This window comes from Cyrtonyx montezumae, unplaced genomic scaffold (assembly GCF_038088225.1).
Source record: "Cyrtonyx montezumae isolate F1298 unplaced genomic scaffold, pur_monq_1.0 scaffold_3, whole genome shotgun sequence".
In the NCBI taxonomy this organism is placed as follows: Eukaryota; Metazoa; Chordata; class Aves; order Galliformes; family Odontophoridae; genus Cyrtonyx; species Cyrtonyx montezumae.
In genome coordinates this window covers 85860737-85878852 of record NW_027072034.1, presented here as the reverse complement: position 1 = coordinate 85878852, position 18116 = coordinate 85860737, and the positions used below count along the sequence as shown (strand labels likewise).

Here is an 18116-nt window from a genome sequence, read left to right as displayed (position 1 = left end):
GCCATTCAACCTGGCCTTGAACACCTCCAGGGCACTCACAACTTCTCTGTGTCAGCCTGTGCCAGTGCCTCACCACCCTCTGAGTAAAGAATTTCTTCCTAACATCTAACCTAATTCTCCTATTTTATTTTAAAGCCATTCCCCTTGTCCTATCGCTGTTAGAACACATAAGAAGTTGCTCTCCCTTGTGTTTATAAGCTCCCTTTGAGTACTTGCTCCCTTTGAGCATTCTTATCTCCAAACAAAACAAGTCCAGTTCCCTCGACCTTTCTTCATAGGAGGGAGAGGTCTGAGCATCTTCAAGGCCTCCTTGGGACCTGATCCAACAGCTCATGATCTTGTGCTGAGGGCCCCAGGCCTGGATGCAGTATTCCAGATGAGGCCTCACAAAGCAGGGCAGGCAGTCACCTTCCTTGTGAGGATCAGTGAGAATAAATGTGATGGACGCTTGAAACAACGCACAGGAAATGTAATGGAGAAGCACAGATTCAGATCATACTCCGCCCCTCTTCCTCCCTGGCCAGAGGACTAGCTCCAGTTCAGTCACTGGACTCCTGTCCCAGCACAACTCAGGGTGTCAGAACCTTGAGGAAGCCTTACAGTGAGGTTTGTTAGCTTACAGCTCATTTCACTCATAGAAGTGTTTACTCTAAAACATATCACACCTCAGCAGTAACAACAGTGGTAACCACACTGCAGATCAGGATGCTTCTGGAACCCTGAGGGGCGTACTTCTCCATTAATGTCAGCACCATGACTTCTTAAGAAAGCTTAAACAGGAAGAAAGTAAACTTCTCAATTCAGAACTTCTCCATTCAGGATTTTTTTTTCCTGAATTGAAAAGTTTTTACATCTACTGGCCATGGTTCCATGTGCGTATACAAAATTCCCTCTCCTTTCTGTTTTTCAATTTCACAATGGTAGTCAATGAGGTTAAAGATTTGTTTGTACACTTTGCTAAGGTTTACTATTTAGACTTTAGGCAAAGGTGTACTGTTCTGTCCTTCGTATCAGCGGTGACAACAAAGCCAGAGGGTTTTTCCTTCAGTGGACTAGGGTTTTGACATATGGGATTCCCAGGTAGTCTCTTAACCAAATTGGTAATATTGAAGAATGCCTGTTTCTTAACATCAGCTCCATCCAGCGTGGTAGCTACAAACATAATGCTTTTAGGGGTTTCTGGCTTAGTGTTGTGAAAGAATATAGGAAGTACAAATTTTATGTAACAGTCACATCCTTCTCTTTAATTAAAGAGCACAAGGCAATTTATATAATAATTTTGAAGTATTTTAAAACAAAGTGAAGTTTAACAGTACTGTTCAGCATAACTGAAAACAGCTGTTTCACAAGAGAATTGAAAAGAGTAAGAAAAGGTTTTGATTAAAAATATTGAGTAACTTTAATGAATGCAGGAACAGGACTATTTGTATCTTCAGAACATCATGGATCTCTGAATTAACCAAACAGTGTTATCAGCAAAGCGGTCAATAATGTGAACAGCTGCAATTCATTCTTGTCACAAGATCTCAGATTTGTATTGCAGACTGCTAAAATACTTCAGCAGGTCCGTATAAATAAAGGTATGGCACCTTGGAAGATTTTTAGGAGGAACGACAAGAAACAAGTCTGATCAGTTTTCCTCATGGATGGTATCTAGCAATAAGGCACCCTGAATAACGACTGTTTATTGTCTATCAGGAGAATAAGAAGGGGGAAAAAAAAGGAAAAAAAAAAAGCATCAAAAAGGCAAATGAAATTTAACATTTGCAGAAGAAATTCATTGTCTCCTCAACAAAGCATCATAGAAAATGAACCTCAATCTCATAAAAAGGCAATCCTGGATGTTATAAATCTTGAAGACCAAAAGAAGTAAGGTAATTTTGTCTCACTTCCTTCACAATCAGACTCGTGTCCTCACCTTTGCACACTGCATTGTGCAGCCACTGGCAAAGGGCTCTTTAGGGAAGGAGTCCAGTAATCTGTAGCAGAAGGGTTTGTAAGGTGGAAGAAACGTGGTGGAGCTTAGAAGTGGCTTTGTCGAGGTGGAAAAAAAAAGCGTGCTCATGGGTTTAGCTTGGCGCAGTCGTTCTGGCGGTGTGCTAGGGACCTAAAGTCTGTAGTGCCGTCGCTGTACTCTGTAATAGAGCAGCAGTTGGTCACAGCTGGCAGGTAATGCAGCGGGTCACAAAACCCAGCGCTCCCTCACCCAGATAACCCGCCAGGAGTGCCTAGGCAGCTTGTCGAAGTTCCGCAAAGCCAGGTGAGAGCTCCGGGAAGCTACCGAGCGACGAGGGTTGATTCTTTTAGCGGCGACAGGTCACACGGGACCGTTCCCTTCTCCACAGCCCCGTGCGATGGCCCTGAAGGCAGCCCTACCCCCTGGTGCAGCCCCACGGAGCCCCAAATGGCCACAGCAGCAAAGCGGAAGCGAATGGGAAGAAGGGCGGAAATGGCTTCGCCAGCCGGGCAAGATCTATTTCCGGGTGGGGAGGAGGTGGGGAAGGGTGCGCCGGTGTCCGGTTGCTGCCGGAAGCGGCGGTGTGCCGGGGCCCAAGATGGCGGCGGGGATGTACCTGGAGCACTACCTGGACAGTAAGAGCTCCCGGGGCGGGGCCGAGGGCCGCGGCTGAGGACGGACAGGCAGACCGTGCCTCGGGGCGGGGACTGAGCCCTGCTTAGGCGCCGAGCGAACCGCGGCTGCCCCGAGCTCCACGGGCGGCAGCGCTGCCCGATTGCCAGCGGCTGGCTGTGAGGCTTCCCAGAGCTGTGAGGGCTCCCTCCCTCTTTTCCTTCCTTCTTTCATTCCTTCCTTCCTTCCTTCCCTCCCTCCCTCCCACATTTCTCTCTTCCCTCGTCGCCGCGGAGAGGCGTGCTGGAGCTGCTTAGAAACTGTGGCCACTCGCTCGGAGCTTCCCGCCGGGGCAGAGCCCAGCGTGGCTTTCGCGGGAGCTCAGCCCTGCTGCGGCCGTGGGGACGCGCTGCTTGGCTTCGGGAGCCTTCCTGGGTTCGGTGGTGCCGCAGTGTTGGTGGAATGAAGCCGAGGGCAACCTCTGTGTCTGCAGCGAGATAGTTCCTGCAGTTTGTTTTGCTGGAGTTTTAAAAAAAGCAGCCTTATTTTGGTGATGAACGAGCTCTGTAAAATATTGATGGTGTCTGGAACGCTGATAGAGCCGTTCCACGATATTGCACTCTTTTAAGTTCCATATAACTTTACCAAGTTCTGTCCCCTGGGGGATGAGATTTAGAATATAAATATATTTTCCCCTCCCATGTATTCTTACAAGTAAACTGATTGGAGGAGTTGTTCTTAAAGAAATGCACTCACGGGTTAGGATTAGGTCACTTCCTTGATGAATGCAGTTTTCACGTTTTCTGATTTGATGTCAGCACTAGAGATGGAAAAGTTTGGTGTGTTACAGCACATTATTACAGATGTATCTTTATTTCAGTCTACTTGGCTAAGTTACATCTTTTGCCATCTGTTGGTGTATGCTTGGAAGCACTGGAGCATGGTTCTTCAGGAAATGCACCACACTAGGTTTCCTCCAGCATAGAGCTGCTGTGTGGGAGTGTTGATTTGGTTTCCTTGTGTTTGCAGAGTTCACTGCGTTATGATGAGCAGGAACCTATTGTGAGATAAGGAAGATCAAGAAGCACAGTAAACGATGCTTTGTTAGGAACGCTGAAGAGGTATTAATAGTGAACAGGTGACAGTATTGATCTAGGGGCTGTGAAGAAGGAGAATGCAAAAAGCAGGAAGAAAAGTTGGACAAGGAGACAAAGATAGCTAGTAAATGGGAGGATGGGGGCTGGCCAAGAGAGGAAGGGAGACAGATGAAGAGTAAGTGTGTGGGGGATGCAGTTTCCTTACTGTGGGGAGCACAAGTGTATATTAAAAGCTGCAAAGATAAAGTAGTAGAAGACTGAGTTTTACAACCAGTAGACGGGCGAGAAAGATTCGGTACTGAGTGTAGTGATGTATGGCAGGCACTAAGTCGGAGATGAAAAAAGCTTTAGATGAGCTTGGTGGCTAGAGTGCTCCCAGCAATGCCAAGAGCTTCAGGATTGTTTTGTATTTTTAATGTGTCTTGCTTTAAAACAAATTATAAAGTAATACATGCAATCTAGTAGTACTTATCTGGCTATAGAGATGTTAGGAGGAACAAAGTGTTCACTACAGTGGCTTTGTGTTCCTTGATTTTTTTTCTTTCTTGCATAGATTTAAATTAATTTTCTTTCTGGTAACTTAGCCAAAAAAAAAACAAAAGAAAGAAAAACTACTTTAATCTTTTGTCAACGTACTTGAACTTCCGACTATCTGAAAATGCATGCAGTCCTTTAGTACCGGTCTTCTTTGTGGCACTGACTAAAGAAGTCAAGTTATTACTCCACTTGTTGAGTATGCCCTGTGTTTCTGCTGGAAGTTCATATTTGGCAGTTATCTGCCATGATAGTCAAGCCTTTCTGTTTCTTTAATAGTTTTGTGTGGTTTATCCATCACTTACATTGTTCCTCCCTTAATGTATTACCCTACCTAAGATTAGATAGATATGAGGAATTACACTGTTGCTTCACATGTGATTTGCATGAGTGGTGCTTGTTTGGTTCTCTGTAATGCATTCAAAAGCCTTATGTAGCCTTTTAAACTTGTTTTAATATATCTTATGCTTTGTTCTTGTTATTATAGATGCAAGATGCTTTCTGATACCACATCAAGTATTTGATGCAAACTGTAGCTTAATCATTTATAAAAATCTTTTCTCCAATGATGTGTGATTCTTATCAAAAAACAAGCTCATGAGAAAAGTTGTGGAGTTTTCTCCCCTCAGTCTATTTTGGCACCCTTAACTGAGTTCTTTGAGGCGATCCCAGATCAGCTATTCCATTTCTTTTTGGGGTTCCACACCTACATGAGGACACATTGTGTTCTCCCTCCCTCCTTTTTTTCAAAAATTATTACTTCAGTATCAGCAGTTTATAAAAAGCAGTAGTGTTCCAGGATATTCTGAAAACTGATACAAATAAATCATCCAGAATGTTTGGCCAAGTCTTCTAAAAATGCCTAATATTAGCACTTACTTCTTTGAGTGAGATTCTTTGTGTGTTCTTTTAGCACCTTTTCTCCTCCTGCAGCATTTCTTTCATGTAGTTCACTGAGTGGATCTGCTCTGGGGATGTATGAGGAGTGTGTGATGAAGGAGAGCATGTAGTTTGTAGTACCTCTTCAAATCCTTGAAGAAAGGAAGGTGTATGATGAATTAGATGAAGATTGTAGGAGGAGAAAAAGTGGCCTCATGTTTGAGGCAGTTGAATACCATCCTGACAAAGCGATGTCGGTGTTTGTTTTTAGGATGTGCTTTTTACAAATTCTTTTCAAACAGATTATTCTGCCCTTAAATTGGGTGATCATTTGTAGTTAGAGAAGTAGGCTTGAAGAATCGACATAGATGCAACTGAAATCTGCTTTGAGCAGGTAGTTCTGACTTGTGAGAATCTGTAGCATTTTTAGACATCCCAAGAAGACTATTTGCATTTAGATGACCTTAATCTCTTTATGTTAGCTTTTCATTTCATTGGTGAGAGAAGCAGGCTATTCCGTAGCAGTGTTGTGAGAAAACATTCTCATGTCATAATAACGAGCACCTTGGAAAGCTGATTGCCAGGTTGGGTTCCAGATAGGGTTTCAGGTAGTGTATGTGTATCTTACTGAGCAAAAAGGATAAAATAAAGCTTTCAGTCTCTAGTCAGCTGTTTGCTATGAGAAACAGCTTGTAGGACAGTTCCATGTGGTAACTAAAGCCTGAATGTTAAATTGCACAAAAGATCTGACAAATCTGTGTGTACAGGCTTAGTTATTTCAACCTGTAACTTTTTGAGACCTCTTAAGATTTTTTTTTTCCTGGACATTTTTGTGGTCTAGCCAAGTTACCAACAGAGTTCTCAGTAAAATTGACTGGCAGCTTGCTAGCACTGTTATTTTAGTGGCTTTCAAGTCCTTGCTGTAATTTAAAACTGGTTTTAGATTTAGTATTAGACACGCCCTTCCATGCCTTTGCTTTAAGGTGTTAATTGTAAAGCTCAATTGTCTGAAGTATGTTATGCTCCCGGCAGGTGTTCCTGCAGCAGGAAAAATATCCGTGTTCTTTTTGTGCTGAACTTCCTCACAGAGAAACTGTATCTGGTCTACTCTTGTCTCCTTCCTTCATTGAACTGAAGCTGTCCCTTCAATGACAATACTGAGCTAAAAGATTGAAGGGAAAGAAGGAATGTTTCTTGTTCCAGTTCCGTTCTTTTTGATTATTTGTGTGGTTCTTTCTTCAATTTCCTTTAGTGACTGAAGTTAAGCATAAAAAGTTTTCCATCTCTTCAAATATTGTCCTCCTCCTCTAAAGCATTTAATGGTCTCTAATTTTTCTTGCTTCTGAGGAGAGAGAGCTAGATACTGAGGTGTTTTCCTCCATGCCAAGAAAGGAACACAACTTTAGATTGGGGAAACTATGGATGCAATAGAATTAGAAATGTGGAAAGGGGTGGAGGAAGAATAAGAAGGAAGAAGACAGTGGTATTTTGTGATTGCATGTGCATGAAAGCTCTTCTGTTGAGTTTGCACTTGATCAGACTTGAGTTACTGCGTTTGGCTCAGTATTTGCTCTCTTACAGAGTTAAAAATATGTAGGGAGAGAAAGGAAGGGTGACTAATACAGATTTTCTAGAAGACAAGATGCAACCACCACATTTTTCTTCATGTTTAGATGTTTCAAGATTACTGTAGAGCTTTTAGTAGGCATCAATGAAATAGATGTTTAGAGGAAAGTCACAGTTTTCTGTTTGTATTTTGTGAGTCTCTGTGAAAGTGTTGTGATTGTAGGGATTATCTTTATAGTAATGTCAGTGCATCTCTATTTACTTAGAGGACATCAGAATAAAGTAAGTTATAGATAGTGATATCGCAAAAATCTATCTTATGTGGCAACAGAACTGAAGAACATACCTCTGTCCAACTGCCCAGTGCCTGAATTGACTATGAACTGGGCTCTGCTCATTCCCCAGTGATCTGCTAAGGATATGTCTGCCCACTTGCTCAGATAGCTAAGGTGAGTGCAAGGGTCACCTCTATGGGTGTGTTCCTTAGCAAATCAAATGGCACCTTCTCTGCTGGTTCCAACCATTGCTGCCCACCACTTATTTTCCCATCTGGACAAATGAGACTGTTGGTTTATTTGCCTTGCTGAATGCAAACTTTTATCATTCCATTTGGAAGTGTGCATCAGAATGGAAGGAAATTCAGATTTTCGTTATAGTTGAGGAAGTGTGCATCAGAATGGAAGGAAATTCAGATTTTCGTTATGGTTGAGTTAGTGAATAAATGTCACTGTAATATGATGTTAAGGGACATGTTTTTTTTCTTAAAAAATAGAATAAAATAAAAAGGTTTCCAGCTTTTTCCACCCCAGACCTTCGAGTGTCTAGATTCTGCCGACATTTGATCTAAGTTAGATATTAGATTTAAGTGCTTGGGAGAGTCAGCAGCTGAGAGCTAGCAGCCTTGGTGAGCTCAAGAAGCAGAAGGATGTTGCTGGTCTGTCTGCTCTGATGGCTTCTTGACATTCATCCCGTTGTCTTGGAGGCCACCAGTTAGGACCTGTTCCAGGAGTAGACACTGGGACATTGCTGCCTCATTGAAGAGGATGGTGGAGACTACACACTTAGATGGAGTACTCAGCTGGTAAGTTAACATGGTACTGTGTAGTCATTTTTGGGGAGGGTTTCCTTTTGATTTTTATTTATTTCTTATTATTTGTCCTTGCTAGGGAGGCATCGAGTTTCCTTTGTTCTTTTTATTCTGCTGGTGTGTGGAGATGTATTGGTTCAAGGGCGGTCAGTATTAGAAAACTTATTCCCACATAAGCACAGAGCAACAGTAGTGGCATACACCTTCCTGAAAGTCATCTTCCTTCCCCCACAGCTGGCATGGGAATGTCTCTTACCCCCTTCTCAATGTAGCATGTGGCCGTACCCTTCAGTTCTTGCCTAGAGCGTTGTGCTTCAGATACACACATCTCTTAATATAACAGTTTCTGTGTTAAACATTGTTTAATGTAGCATACTGAAAGATGCCTTTCACCTTTATGAGACTTTGGATTAGTTGCATCTGTCATGCACCACATATGGTCTATGGAAAATTACAAAAGATCTCATGAAAGGGAGAGGATTTGGTGATTCATAGGCATCACTTATTTCTGTGTGAAAGCTACTGGCACAGCCCACACTAAGCTAATACTTTGATTACTGTTAATGGCCAGTTTGTTTAAAATAGATTTTGTTGTTGACTGGTAATTTTTTTCAGAGCTTATGCAAAATGGTTTTAAAAGACAAAACATTCTGTATTTCTCTGCGTTTCTTTACCAAAAGCAAATCTGATGGCAACCATTTTGTCCAGCAGCCATGTGATCTCCTCGGTGGTGGTCTGTGCCCTTGGAGATCTGGGGCAGACTGGGAATGCCCAGAGTGTTGCAAGTCTCATTTGGTGTGCAAGTCTTCCATATCCTGCAAACTTCTGCAATCAGTACTTGGGATATATAATGTTGCAGAATTCCTGGGTGGCTTTGGATGGTTCAATCTGCTGGGCACCTGAGCACTCCCTAGATAAAAATGTTGTAGTGCTATCCCTTACAGAGGAGGTGGTGATAACATTACAGGTCTGGCTGCACATGCTGCTGTAGTGCTGAGCACTGTGTGAATGGAGAGAAAGGTACATGATGCTCACACTCAGATTTTAATGAACTGTGTAGGAAGGTAATAAATGGAGAACACTGAAGAAAGTAGAAGCAGCACTTTAGAAGAACTATGTTGTTTAAAGAGAGGGCTGGAAGGATGTGTCATTCCACTTAATAAGGAAGGAAGGAAGTTGCTGAAGATTACCATAAGCCAGTTGATCTGCACTATATTTCAAATGCTACAAAATTCTGAAATCTCCTAGCACTGAAAAGTCCTGCGTGTTTCCCTCTTGTGATCTCAGCCAGTTTTTCATCCCAGAGGGCAAAGAACTTATCCTATTTCTTTGCCAGTCTGTCACAAGCAGGATTTCTTAATTGCTGTCCGCAGTGTAGTGTGTAAGCTGATTGTTGAAGTGAATAAAGCATTGTGGTTGTGTTTTAAAATGCATTTTGACATTTTTTAATAAATATAAGCATCTATCTGGCCAAGGTAGGTGAGCGGATGCCCTGGGAAAGGTGCCATATATTTGTACAGTACTTTGGTGCCATGGATCTCTTTAGGAATTTGTGTACTTGCAGAACAAACCCATTGTTTCTTATTGCTGAAAGATGTGTGGTGAGAGGATGAAGGACAGTGAAAGTTAGCAGGTTATATAATTCCACGGGCTCACGGGCTTGCTTATTGTGTCTGTGAATTAACATCTCAGTTCAGTAGCTGAAGTTTAAATGTCAGTTGCCTGCACTGCCAACTCTTCACGTGTCACTTTTATTGATTTTGGTTTTGTTTTGTTTTATATTGGAGGAAGGAGGGTGGTGATGGATTCTAATTCTTGGAGAGTGAAAGTTAAGGGTCTGTGTGGTTCTTTTGGGAAAAGACAGTGTAGTTGCCTGTGTGTAGTGAGAGAACGGGATTGGTGGAAGGAATGGCAAGGGAAGAGGATGAAGAATGAGAGAAGAATGGAGATGATGAAGGGATAAGAATCTGGGAAAACAGGAAATTTTAATTTGTAATAAAGAATGATAAGGTAAGAAAAGGGCTGGGAGGGCAAAAACTCAGAGGTGTGCTGATGCATAGGATAATCTTGCTGTTGCAGGAATGTAGTGGGCACGGGGGGGCTGGGCGTTGCTCTCTGTGATCTGTGCAAATGAGTGCAGTTGCAATAAAGTGAGTCCATGCTCTCCTATAGTCTCCCTTCAGGTACTGGAACATGCATATAAGGTCCCCCTCAAGCCTTCTCTTTTCCAGGCTGGAGAGCTCCCATACTCATACTGTAAGAGGGATGCTGCAGCCCTCTGATCATCTCTGTGGTCCTACAGTGGACCTGCTCAATGTCCTTCTTGTGTTGGGGGCCCCAGAACTGGACATAGTACTCCAGGTGGGGTCTCATGAGAGCAGAGAGGCAGAACTGCCTCTCCCAAGCCGCTGGTCACGATTCGCTTGATGCAGCCTAGGATGTGGTTGGACTTCTGGGCAGCAAGCACACATTGCCAGCTCACGTTGAGTCTTTCAACAACCGACACTCCCAGATCCCTCCCCTCAAGGCTGCTCTCAAGCCATTCTCTACCCAACCTGTATCTGCTTGGGATTGCCCTGACCCAAGTGCAGAACATTGCACTTGACCTTGTTGAACTTCATGAGGTTGGCATGGGCCCGTATTTCAAGCCTGCCCAGGTGCCTCTGTATGGCATCCCTTCCCTCTACCGTGTCAACTGCACCACTCAGCTTGGAGTCATCTGCAAACTGCTGAGGGTGCACTCAGTTCCCGCTGTCCGTGTTGCCTACAAAGATGTTAACTAGACCCAGCACTGATCCCTGAGGAATGCCACTCGTCACCGGTCTCCTCTTGGACATAGAGCCCATTGACCATGACTCTCTGAGTGCAGTCATCCAGCCAGTGCTATATCCAGCGAGTGGTCCATCCATCAAATCCATTTTTCTCTAATTTAATGACCAGGATGCCATGCAGGACGGTGCACAAGTCCAGCTAAATGATGTCAGTTGCTCTTCCTTTATCCACTGATGCTGTAACTCCATTGTGAAAGGCCACCAAGACACCTGTTTTTAATGGGAGTGTTACAGTGTTGTCTTTGGTAGCAAGCAATTTCAGAAGGTGATCAGACCACTGGTAAATACTGCAATGAAGAGCATTTTTTTATTTATTACTAGTATTTTTGTTTTTAAGGATGGATAAGAGCTTCTGGGTTAAGCTGCAGAGGACAGAAAGCTTTTCCATGCATAGTAAACTACCTACCATAGAAACTGCTCAGTTAAAACATGTTTAGCTGCAACATCAACCTGTGGAGGTGAGAGCAGAACGGACACTTTCCAGGTGAGAGCATGTACTGTTTTATTTTTTGGGTGACAGCTGGATGCACTTTTTTTGTGTGTGTGGGTTGTTTTTTTTTTTTTGTTGTTTTTTTTTTTTTTTAGCAATACCTGTAAAAACCAGGGCATGATTCTTTTCAGGTTCTGGAACAGCATCCAAGTCCTGTCCGAGTTTCTCCTGCAGTTAGCACATCAGTGTGAAATGGAGCTGTAGCCTCATTTAGGGTTGTTCTGCCCAGAGAATAGCATCCCACCGATTTTTGTGCTAGCTGAGGTGTTCTCTGTATCCGCCCTGCTGAGGGAAAACTGTACTTGATGGAACATGTGCTTTTATGAGCTCTTTTTTAGAGGAGAAAAAGGAAATTACATTAATCTTAAAAAAAAAAAAAAAAAAAAAACCTACCAAGAATTCAGATCATCTAGGGTTTGTGTATATTTGACATACTGTGCACAATACGAGAACAAATGCTGTTTTTCTCTAGGCAGTACCTCTCCTGGAGGAGTGGAGTGAAAAATAGCGTGCTGCTGCATGACTGTGTTCCGTCTTCTGTACAGATTGAAAGGTTTGCAGTCGGTGAGGCTGGGGATTACAGGAGAAAAAGGATTGATATTAAGATCTCAACCTGAATTTCATCCCTGTCACAAAATTCCCTTTGTAGGCAATGGTGATGTTCAGTATCTTGTGCCTGTTGTTTTTTGCTGTAGGGATGTGATCTGGTAGTGGGCTGCTTGAGCCTCGCATGAAGGCCATCGAAGTAGTGTGAGATTTAGGAACATGCAGACAACCTTAGTTTTGCTGCTTCCTAATTCTTGGAGAACTTGGCCTTGCACTGTTAGCCTTGAATGCAGGGAAGTGATGCCTGCGTACTGTGTGCTCATCTATCTGTGTATTTAAGGATCCCTACTATCTGAGCATTTCTTAGATATTTCAAATAGAAATAGCAACAAAAAAATGGATTGAAGCAATAGTTGAGTATGTTACATACAATGTAATTATAAATTATATAATTACATATTATAATTATAAATAATTCTGGTTGTGTGGCAACTTACTTGTTAACTTACTCCTTAAAGAAACGGCTTTTAAGCCCAGCAAGACCCACAGTTGTTTTTATCCTTTGTAGAGATTTATTCTGTGGCATGTATATGGTACTTGCTTAAAAATAACTAACTAATTGAAGTCCTTTGCATGCAGACCTTCCCTGCTGGGTGATTGCTTTTCATGGAAATGTCTCTGCTCTAGAAACGTGTGAAAAATAGAGACCACTGCTGGGGCTGATGTGTTAGACAGCCTTGATTAGGGGTAGGGATGCCTTCATTTACACAGTGTGTGTTGCAGAGTGGGTTCAGGAAGCAGAAATGCTTATGTTGTGCTTCTGAAGAGCTTTTCTTCTACAACCCTGTGCTCTTCCCCACCTTTGCTGGGTTTTTTATTTTTTGTTTTTGTTTTTTGTTTTGTTTTAATAACAACAGCAACAATTTGCAAGAGATTTTTATTATTATTATTTATTAGGTGTAAAGGTGACAACAATCGAGCTTGGACTTCAGATTGACACAGTGACAGTAGATCTCAGTTCGATTAGACAGGCATGGCAAAATAAGAATTGTTTTTATCAGCTTTGTCAGCTGAGCATCTGGTGATGACTAGGGGCTGAGTAGCACTGTGCGTTGGAAATTAATTGGCTATCAACTTCACATTGCTTGTTCAGAGCAACAAACGTTTTGTTATTCACAATGTATAGCATCCTTCCAGGTGCAGACGGACCGTACTGAGGTTTTGGTGTGGAAGGCACAACGAGGAGCAAGGGGTTAAGACTGCTGTTTACTGTTCCATTCTGTCTCAGAGTTGCTCTTTGGTTTTGCAACGTCTCCTATCTCTGTCTGTTAAAATAAATAACAAATCTGACTCACCTTTTATTGAATTAGCATTTGATCAGCTTTAGTTTTGACATCTTTGTGCAGAAATAGCTAAATGGCGTTATTTACCAACTGATGTGTTTTTTTGTTTTTGTTCGTAGTGAAGAGAGTTCTCGGGTGGACACGATGCATTAGAATGACTGACTGCATTGCGAGTTTTGCTTTTGTGCTTATTTTAATCCGTGCCTTTTTGTGTGTCAGTTTTCTGTTAACCAACATGGTGCTATAGAATTGTGCTCCTGGGTTAAACTCATCACGTTTTTATATTCTGTCTCCTTTATGGTTGACAGCAACTGGAGGCATGCTAGTGTGAGCTAGGAGAGGGTTCTGGGAATCACCGGACTGTGTACGTGTTAGTGCTGCTTAAGTTAGCTTTGTTTTGACATTGTGCACTTGACTTCTCCACGTCTTCTCCTTTCTCTGCAGGTATTGAGAACCTGCCTTTTGAACTGCAGAGAAACTTCCAGCTCATGAGAGATCTGGATCAGAGAACAGAAGGTGAGGATTAGAGATGGTTTCTGTGATGAGACAGGAATCGTGCAGCCTGGCTGGCTTTTTTTCCTTTGCCTTCATCACTGGGACCTCAGGGAAAAGAAGGAAACCTGCAGCTTTCTTAACAGAGGACACTGTAGTGCGTATGTATGTACACGTATTTATGTGTTCAATGGTCAACTTGTTTCAGACCTCAAGTCGGAGATCGATAAGTTGGCCACGGAGTATATCAGCAATGCACGGACTTTGTCATCGGAGGAAAAACTGGGGCTTCTCAAGCAAATCCAGGAGGCCTACGGGAAATGCAAAGAGTTTGGGGATGACAAGGTTCAGCTGGCTATGCAGACCTATGAGATGGTATGAAGGGAAGTGTCTAGTGGTTGTTTTATGAAAGGCTGTGCTGAAGACCATGATCTCTCTCTTTCAAGCCTCACCTACTCTTGCTTTTCTGCTCTTATTGCAAGCCCTGTACTCTGTCCTCTTTGCTGTCTTGGGCTCTGTTCTGTGGTGACTTCTGGTCGCTGTCTTTGCAGGTCGATAAGCACATCCGGCGGCTGGACACAGATCTTGCTCGCTTTGAAGCAGACCTGAAGGAGAAGCAGATAGAATCGAGTGACTATGACAGTTCTTCCAGCAAGGGCAAGAAGAGTGAGTACCACCACTGGGCTGCAGATTGATACAGGAGGCAGCCAAGTGACTGTGGAAGTGGTGGGGATGAAGGCAGGCACTGAAGTGGTACAGACTGTTACGCTGGAATCTGAAGGACAGGTAAAAAGATGGTGACCTGGGCTCTTCTTGTGTGAGCATATTCAAGGCCACTTGATAAAATTAAGATGAGATGCATGGCTTAAAGCCAAGTTATGTTCCGAAGTAGGAGTGCATTTTAGTGTTGAAAAGGTTGTTACTATCAGGTGTCTGTGTTGGCAGAATGGGATATGCAATAACTTTTTCTCTTGTTACCAGAGGGTCGAGCCCAAAAAGAGAAGAAAGCTGCACGTGCACGCTCTAAGGGGAAGAATTCTGATGAGGAAGCACCAAAGACTGCCCAAAAGAAATTAAAGCTTGTTCGCACGTAAGCATTTAAGGCACTTGGGGGAATGAGGAGCAGCACTACCGATCAGACCAAGAGAGACCTAGCCAGACTTCCCTATGAAGAATTTGATGCCCACCCAGACCAGAGCCTGTGTTTTAACTTGGGAAGAAAGGAAGGAGACCTTTTAGTTGTTTCAAGGGAGTGTGGAATGAAGGGGAGGACAGATCACTCCAGTGGAGGTGGATGTATGTGCATAGAAAAGAGGAGTGTCTGTCTCTGGCAAGCAAGGGCATTGTGATGGGAGACATGAAGGGAACTAGTGCTAGTTGATACTGACCTGATCTATTTCTCCTTCCTGCAGTAGCACAGAATATGGGATGCCTTCAGTCACATTTGGAAATGTGCACCCTTCAGATGTATTGGATATGCCTGTGGACCCCAATGAGCCTACTTACTGCCTCTGCCACCAGGTCTCCTACGGGGAGATGATTGGCTGCGACAACCCAGATGTAAGAGCCTGCACTTGATGGAAGTGGGGGAGAAGCGGGTAGAGAGTCTCCTACAAAAAGTCTTGTCCTGCTTGGGTGGGGCCTGATGTAGAATCAGTGTCAGTGGCAGGGTTCATTTCAGCTAGGAAGAGCAGTGGACTGGCCTGTTAAGTGCAGCTTTCTTTGGGGTTTTCCCCAATAAGACAGATGTTTTCTTGGCCCCATACTCAGCAAGGGACAATTCTGCTTACTGACAATGTATAGGTTGGGTATGAGACTCCCCGTTTCCTGACAGATCCTGTCAGGATTGCTACTAGTGGTTTCAGAATTTATGATTAAACATTGGGAAGTTTCAGAAGACCAGAAACAATGAATTCAAGAGAAAACTGCTTTTTTTAACTGACTGTTCTCCACCTCAACAGTGCTCCATCGAATGGTTTCATTTTGCCTGTGTGGGTCTGACAACAAAACCAAGAGGAAAATGGTGAGTGAGTGATTAAAATAAATGTGCTGGAGGGCCCATTGGTCGCTGGAAAGAGGAGGTCCTGGGTGACAGAAAAGAAAATAAGTGTGTGTGTGTGTATGTATGTATATACACACACACTTAGAACGCTAATATTTGAATTAAGGTTTTGTTATCTTGGAAAAGATCCTTTGATACTATAAGTTCAGGATTCATATCAGTTCATAAATGCTGGCTTTTTGCTTTCCTTTCTACCAGGTTCTGCCCTCGCTGTTCCCAGGAGAGGAAGAAGAAATAAGATCCCATAAGCCTTGAATACTGCTGCAGGAGCTCTCTTCCCCCTGCCAGGGCCTCGTCCCAGCTCCCCCAGCCCTTGGGACCTTGGCTAGGGGGAGTCTTGCCCTGTTTGTGGTTTGGGCCATCCCTGGAATGGTGTGTACCCTCACGGCAGTTCCAGTGTGTTCTGTATCCCTGGTTGCTTCCGAATCCCTAAGGGGCGCCCTCTCTGTGTACTATTCCAAACAGGTCTCTGAACCTCAAAGGGAGTGAATGAGGGCACCAGGGTAGCCACCAGATTCCCAGGGACTCAGGTAGCCCCTGATTTTCCTTGGCTTTCCTTCAGCCTCCTCAGAGTTCATTGCCTACTCTCTGCTTAGAGAATAAGGCTATGGGATGGAGGAAGGAAAGGAGGTAAGTCTTCAGCATTTTAGGTCTTCTGTTTTCCTGGATCTTTTTCAGGAGAGAGGGAGTAACCAGGCCACTGCTTAATCTAGAAGCTTGGTTGAGAGACTGAAAACCTAGTGTACTCCCTATCTTTAATCATTCCACTACTCTGTCTGGCATTGAGCAGCCTCTTTTGTTGGGGCAAGGAGGAAGGAGTGTTTAGAGCTAGCTTTCTCTCTTACTCCTGGGGTAAACCTGCTGGCCTGGAAAGCACGTTGTATGAAGGAAGAAGAATTTCTGGCCACGTGCTGAGAAACGGTTTGATCTAGCCTGTCTTCTGGCTCCAGAATTCTTCTTCCCTTTAGTACAGTTGGGCTTCTCCATTATGTTGAGGATGGAAAGTTTGGGGATCCAAATCCCATTTGTATAATACAGAATTAAATAAAGTTCATTCAAACAAATGTTTAGTTTGTCTTGCTGTCACCTCTGAAGTAAGTAATTGGTCTCTTTCATAGTTCTTTCTCAGCTCAGCTTTTCCGCTCATGAATGCAGCACAGCTTTTTCATGTAATAATCCTGAACATTCTGCCAAGGTTGTCCTTTAAAATACACTTAATACACCTGGGAAAGGATTACTAAGCTTTCTAGTGTTTGTGGAAAACATCTGCCTCTTTAGTCACATCCCTGCAAATGAAAAGATGCTTATTCTTATTATTGTTGGGTTGTTTTTTCGTCAGCAGTCCTCTCTGAAATGAGTGAGGAGGAGCATAGATGACCCGCCCTCACTCTGGCTGTTGGGCAGTACAGCTAAGGAAGTAAGTCATCAGGACAATGTTTTTGCATCCAAGATGTAGACAGCTTTTTGAGATACCCTGCTAACTTGTTCCCCAGCGAGTCACCTTCACCTTGGACCACTTTGTTGCCAGAAACTCCAGATACTGCTAATGAAATAGTGTTTTGTCTTCAGGTGAGGAGATACTCCTTGCTGAAGCTGGCCTTTATCAGTTCCTAGAATCCGAATCTTTTGAGGGAAGGGTCCATTAAAGCCCATCTAGTCCAACTCTCCTGCAGTTAACAGGGACATTACAGCCAGATGAGGTTGCTCAAAGCCTGATCCAGCCTGACCTTGAGCAAGGTCAGCTCTGTCTACCACTTCTCTGGGGAACTTGTTCCAGTGCATTATAGCTACTCTTATTGTACATAATTTCTTTATGTCCAATCTAAATCTCTACTCTTAATTTGAAACCACTTCTAGTCCTGTCACAGCAGACCCTGCTAACAGGTCGTTCCCTTCTTATAGCCCCGCTTTGTATGTTGAAAAGCTGTTATCAGTTTTCCCTGGAGCCGTCTCTTTTTTGTGCTGAACAGCCCCAGCTCTCTCTGCCTGTCTTTGTAGGGGAGTTGTTCTATCCATTGTATCATTTCTGTGGCCCTCCTCTGGATGCAATCTAACAAGTCCACATTGTTTCTGTATTGAAACATGTATTCTGCATCTGGATGCAGTACTCTAGATGAGGTCTCACCAGCTCAGAGTAGAGAGGCAGGATCCCCTCCCTTTCCCTACTGGCCACACTTCTTTTGGATGCAGCCCAGGATACCAATGGCTTTCTGGGCTGCAAGTGTACGTTGCTGGCTGTCTGTACCCCCAAGTTCTTTATGGGAGGGCTGTACTCCATGAAGATGTTAAAGAGCACTGGTCCCAGCACTCACCTCTGAAAAGTGCCACTTGTCATTGATCTCCACGGGGGCATCGAGCTGTTGACTGCTCCTGGGTACGATCTCACAGCCAGGTCCTCATCCATTGAACAGTCCACCCTTAAAATCCATCACATAACTATTTGCAGAGAAGGATGTTATAGGGGGGTGTGTCAGAGGTCTCACTCACCAAAGTCCTAATGGATGACATCAATGGCTCTTCCATTGTCCACAGACCAAATGAGTGCTGAACTGACAGAGCAAAGGGAAGATGGGATCTGTAGTCGATAACTGCATCTGGGCCAAGTGCAAGAATGACAAAG

At 43.6% G+C, this 18116-nt stretch overlaps 1 protein-coding gene across 7 annotated transcripts; it reads left to right on the top strand.

Annotated features, from left to right (window-relative positions):
- Positions 1-2528: 2528 nt before the first annotated feature.
- ING4 (inhibitor of growth family member 4) lies at positions 2529-16560 on the top strand. 7 transcript variants are annotated; one of them, XR_010622528.1, is made up of 10 exons: positions 2529-2592; positions 13387-13458; positions 13643-13809; positions 13986-14100; positions 14416-14524; positions 14847-14994; positions 15396-15457; positions 15695-15868; positions 15962-16026; positions 16175-16560. XR_010622528.1 is itself a non-coding variant. In XM_065742235.1 (10 exons), exons 4-10 carry the CDS (start codon positions 13431-13433, stop codon positions 15732-15734), a joined length of 669 nt encoding a protein of 222 aa, XP_065598307.1. In that variant the 5' UTR covers positions 6681-7262; positions 7311-7726; positions 7812-7969; positions 13387-13430; the 3' UTR covers positions 15735-16560. The 7 variants fall into 7 exon arrangements, 4 of the variants coding, with proteins under 4 accessions (XP_065598306.1, XP_065598305.1, XP_065598308.1 ...); XM_065742235.1 differs by lacking the exon at positions 2529-2592 and adding exons at positions 6681-7262; positions 7311-7726; positions 7812-7969 and having other exon boundaries at positions 15695-16560; XR_010622526.1 differs by having other exon boundaries at positions 15962-16560.
- The last annotated feature ends 1556 nt before the right edge of the window (positions 16561-18116 follow it).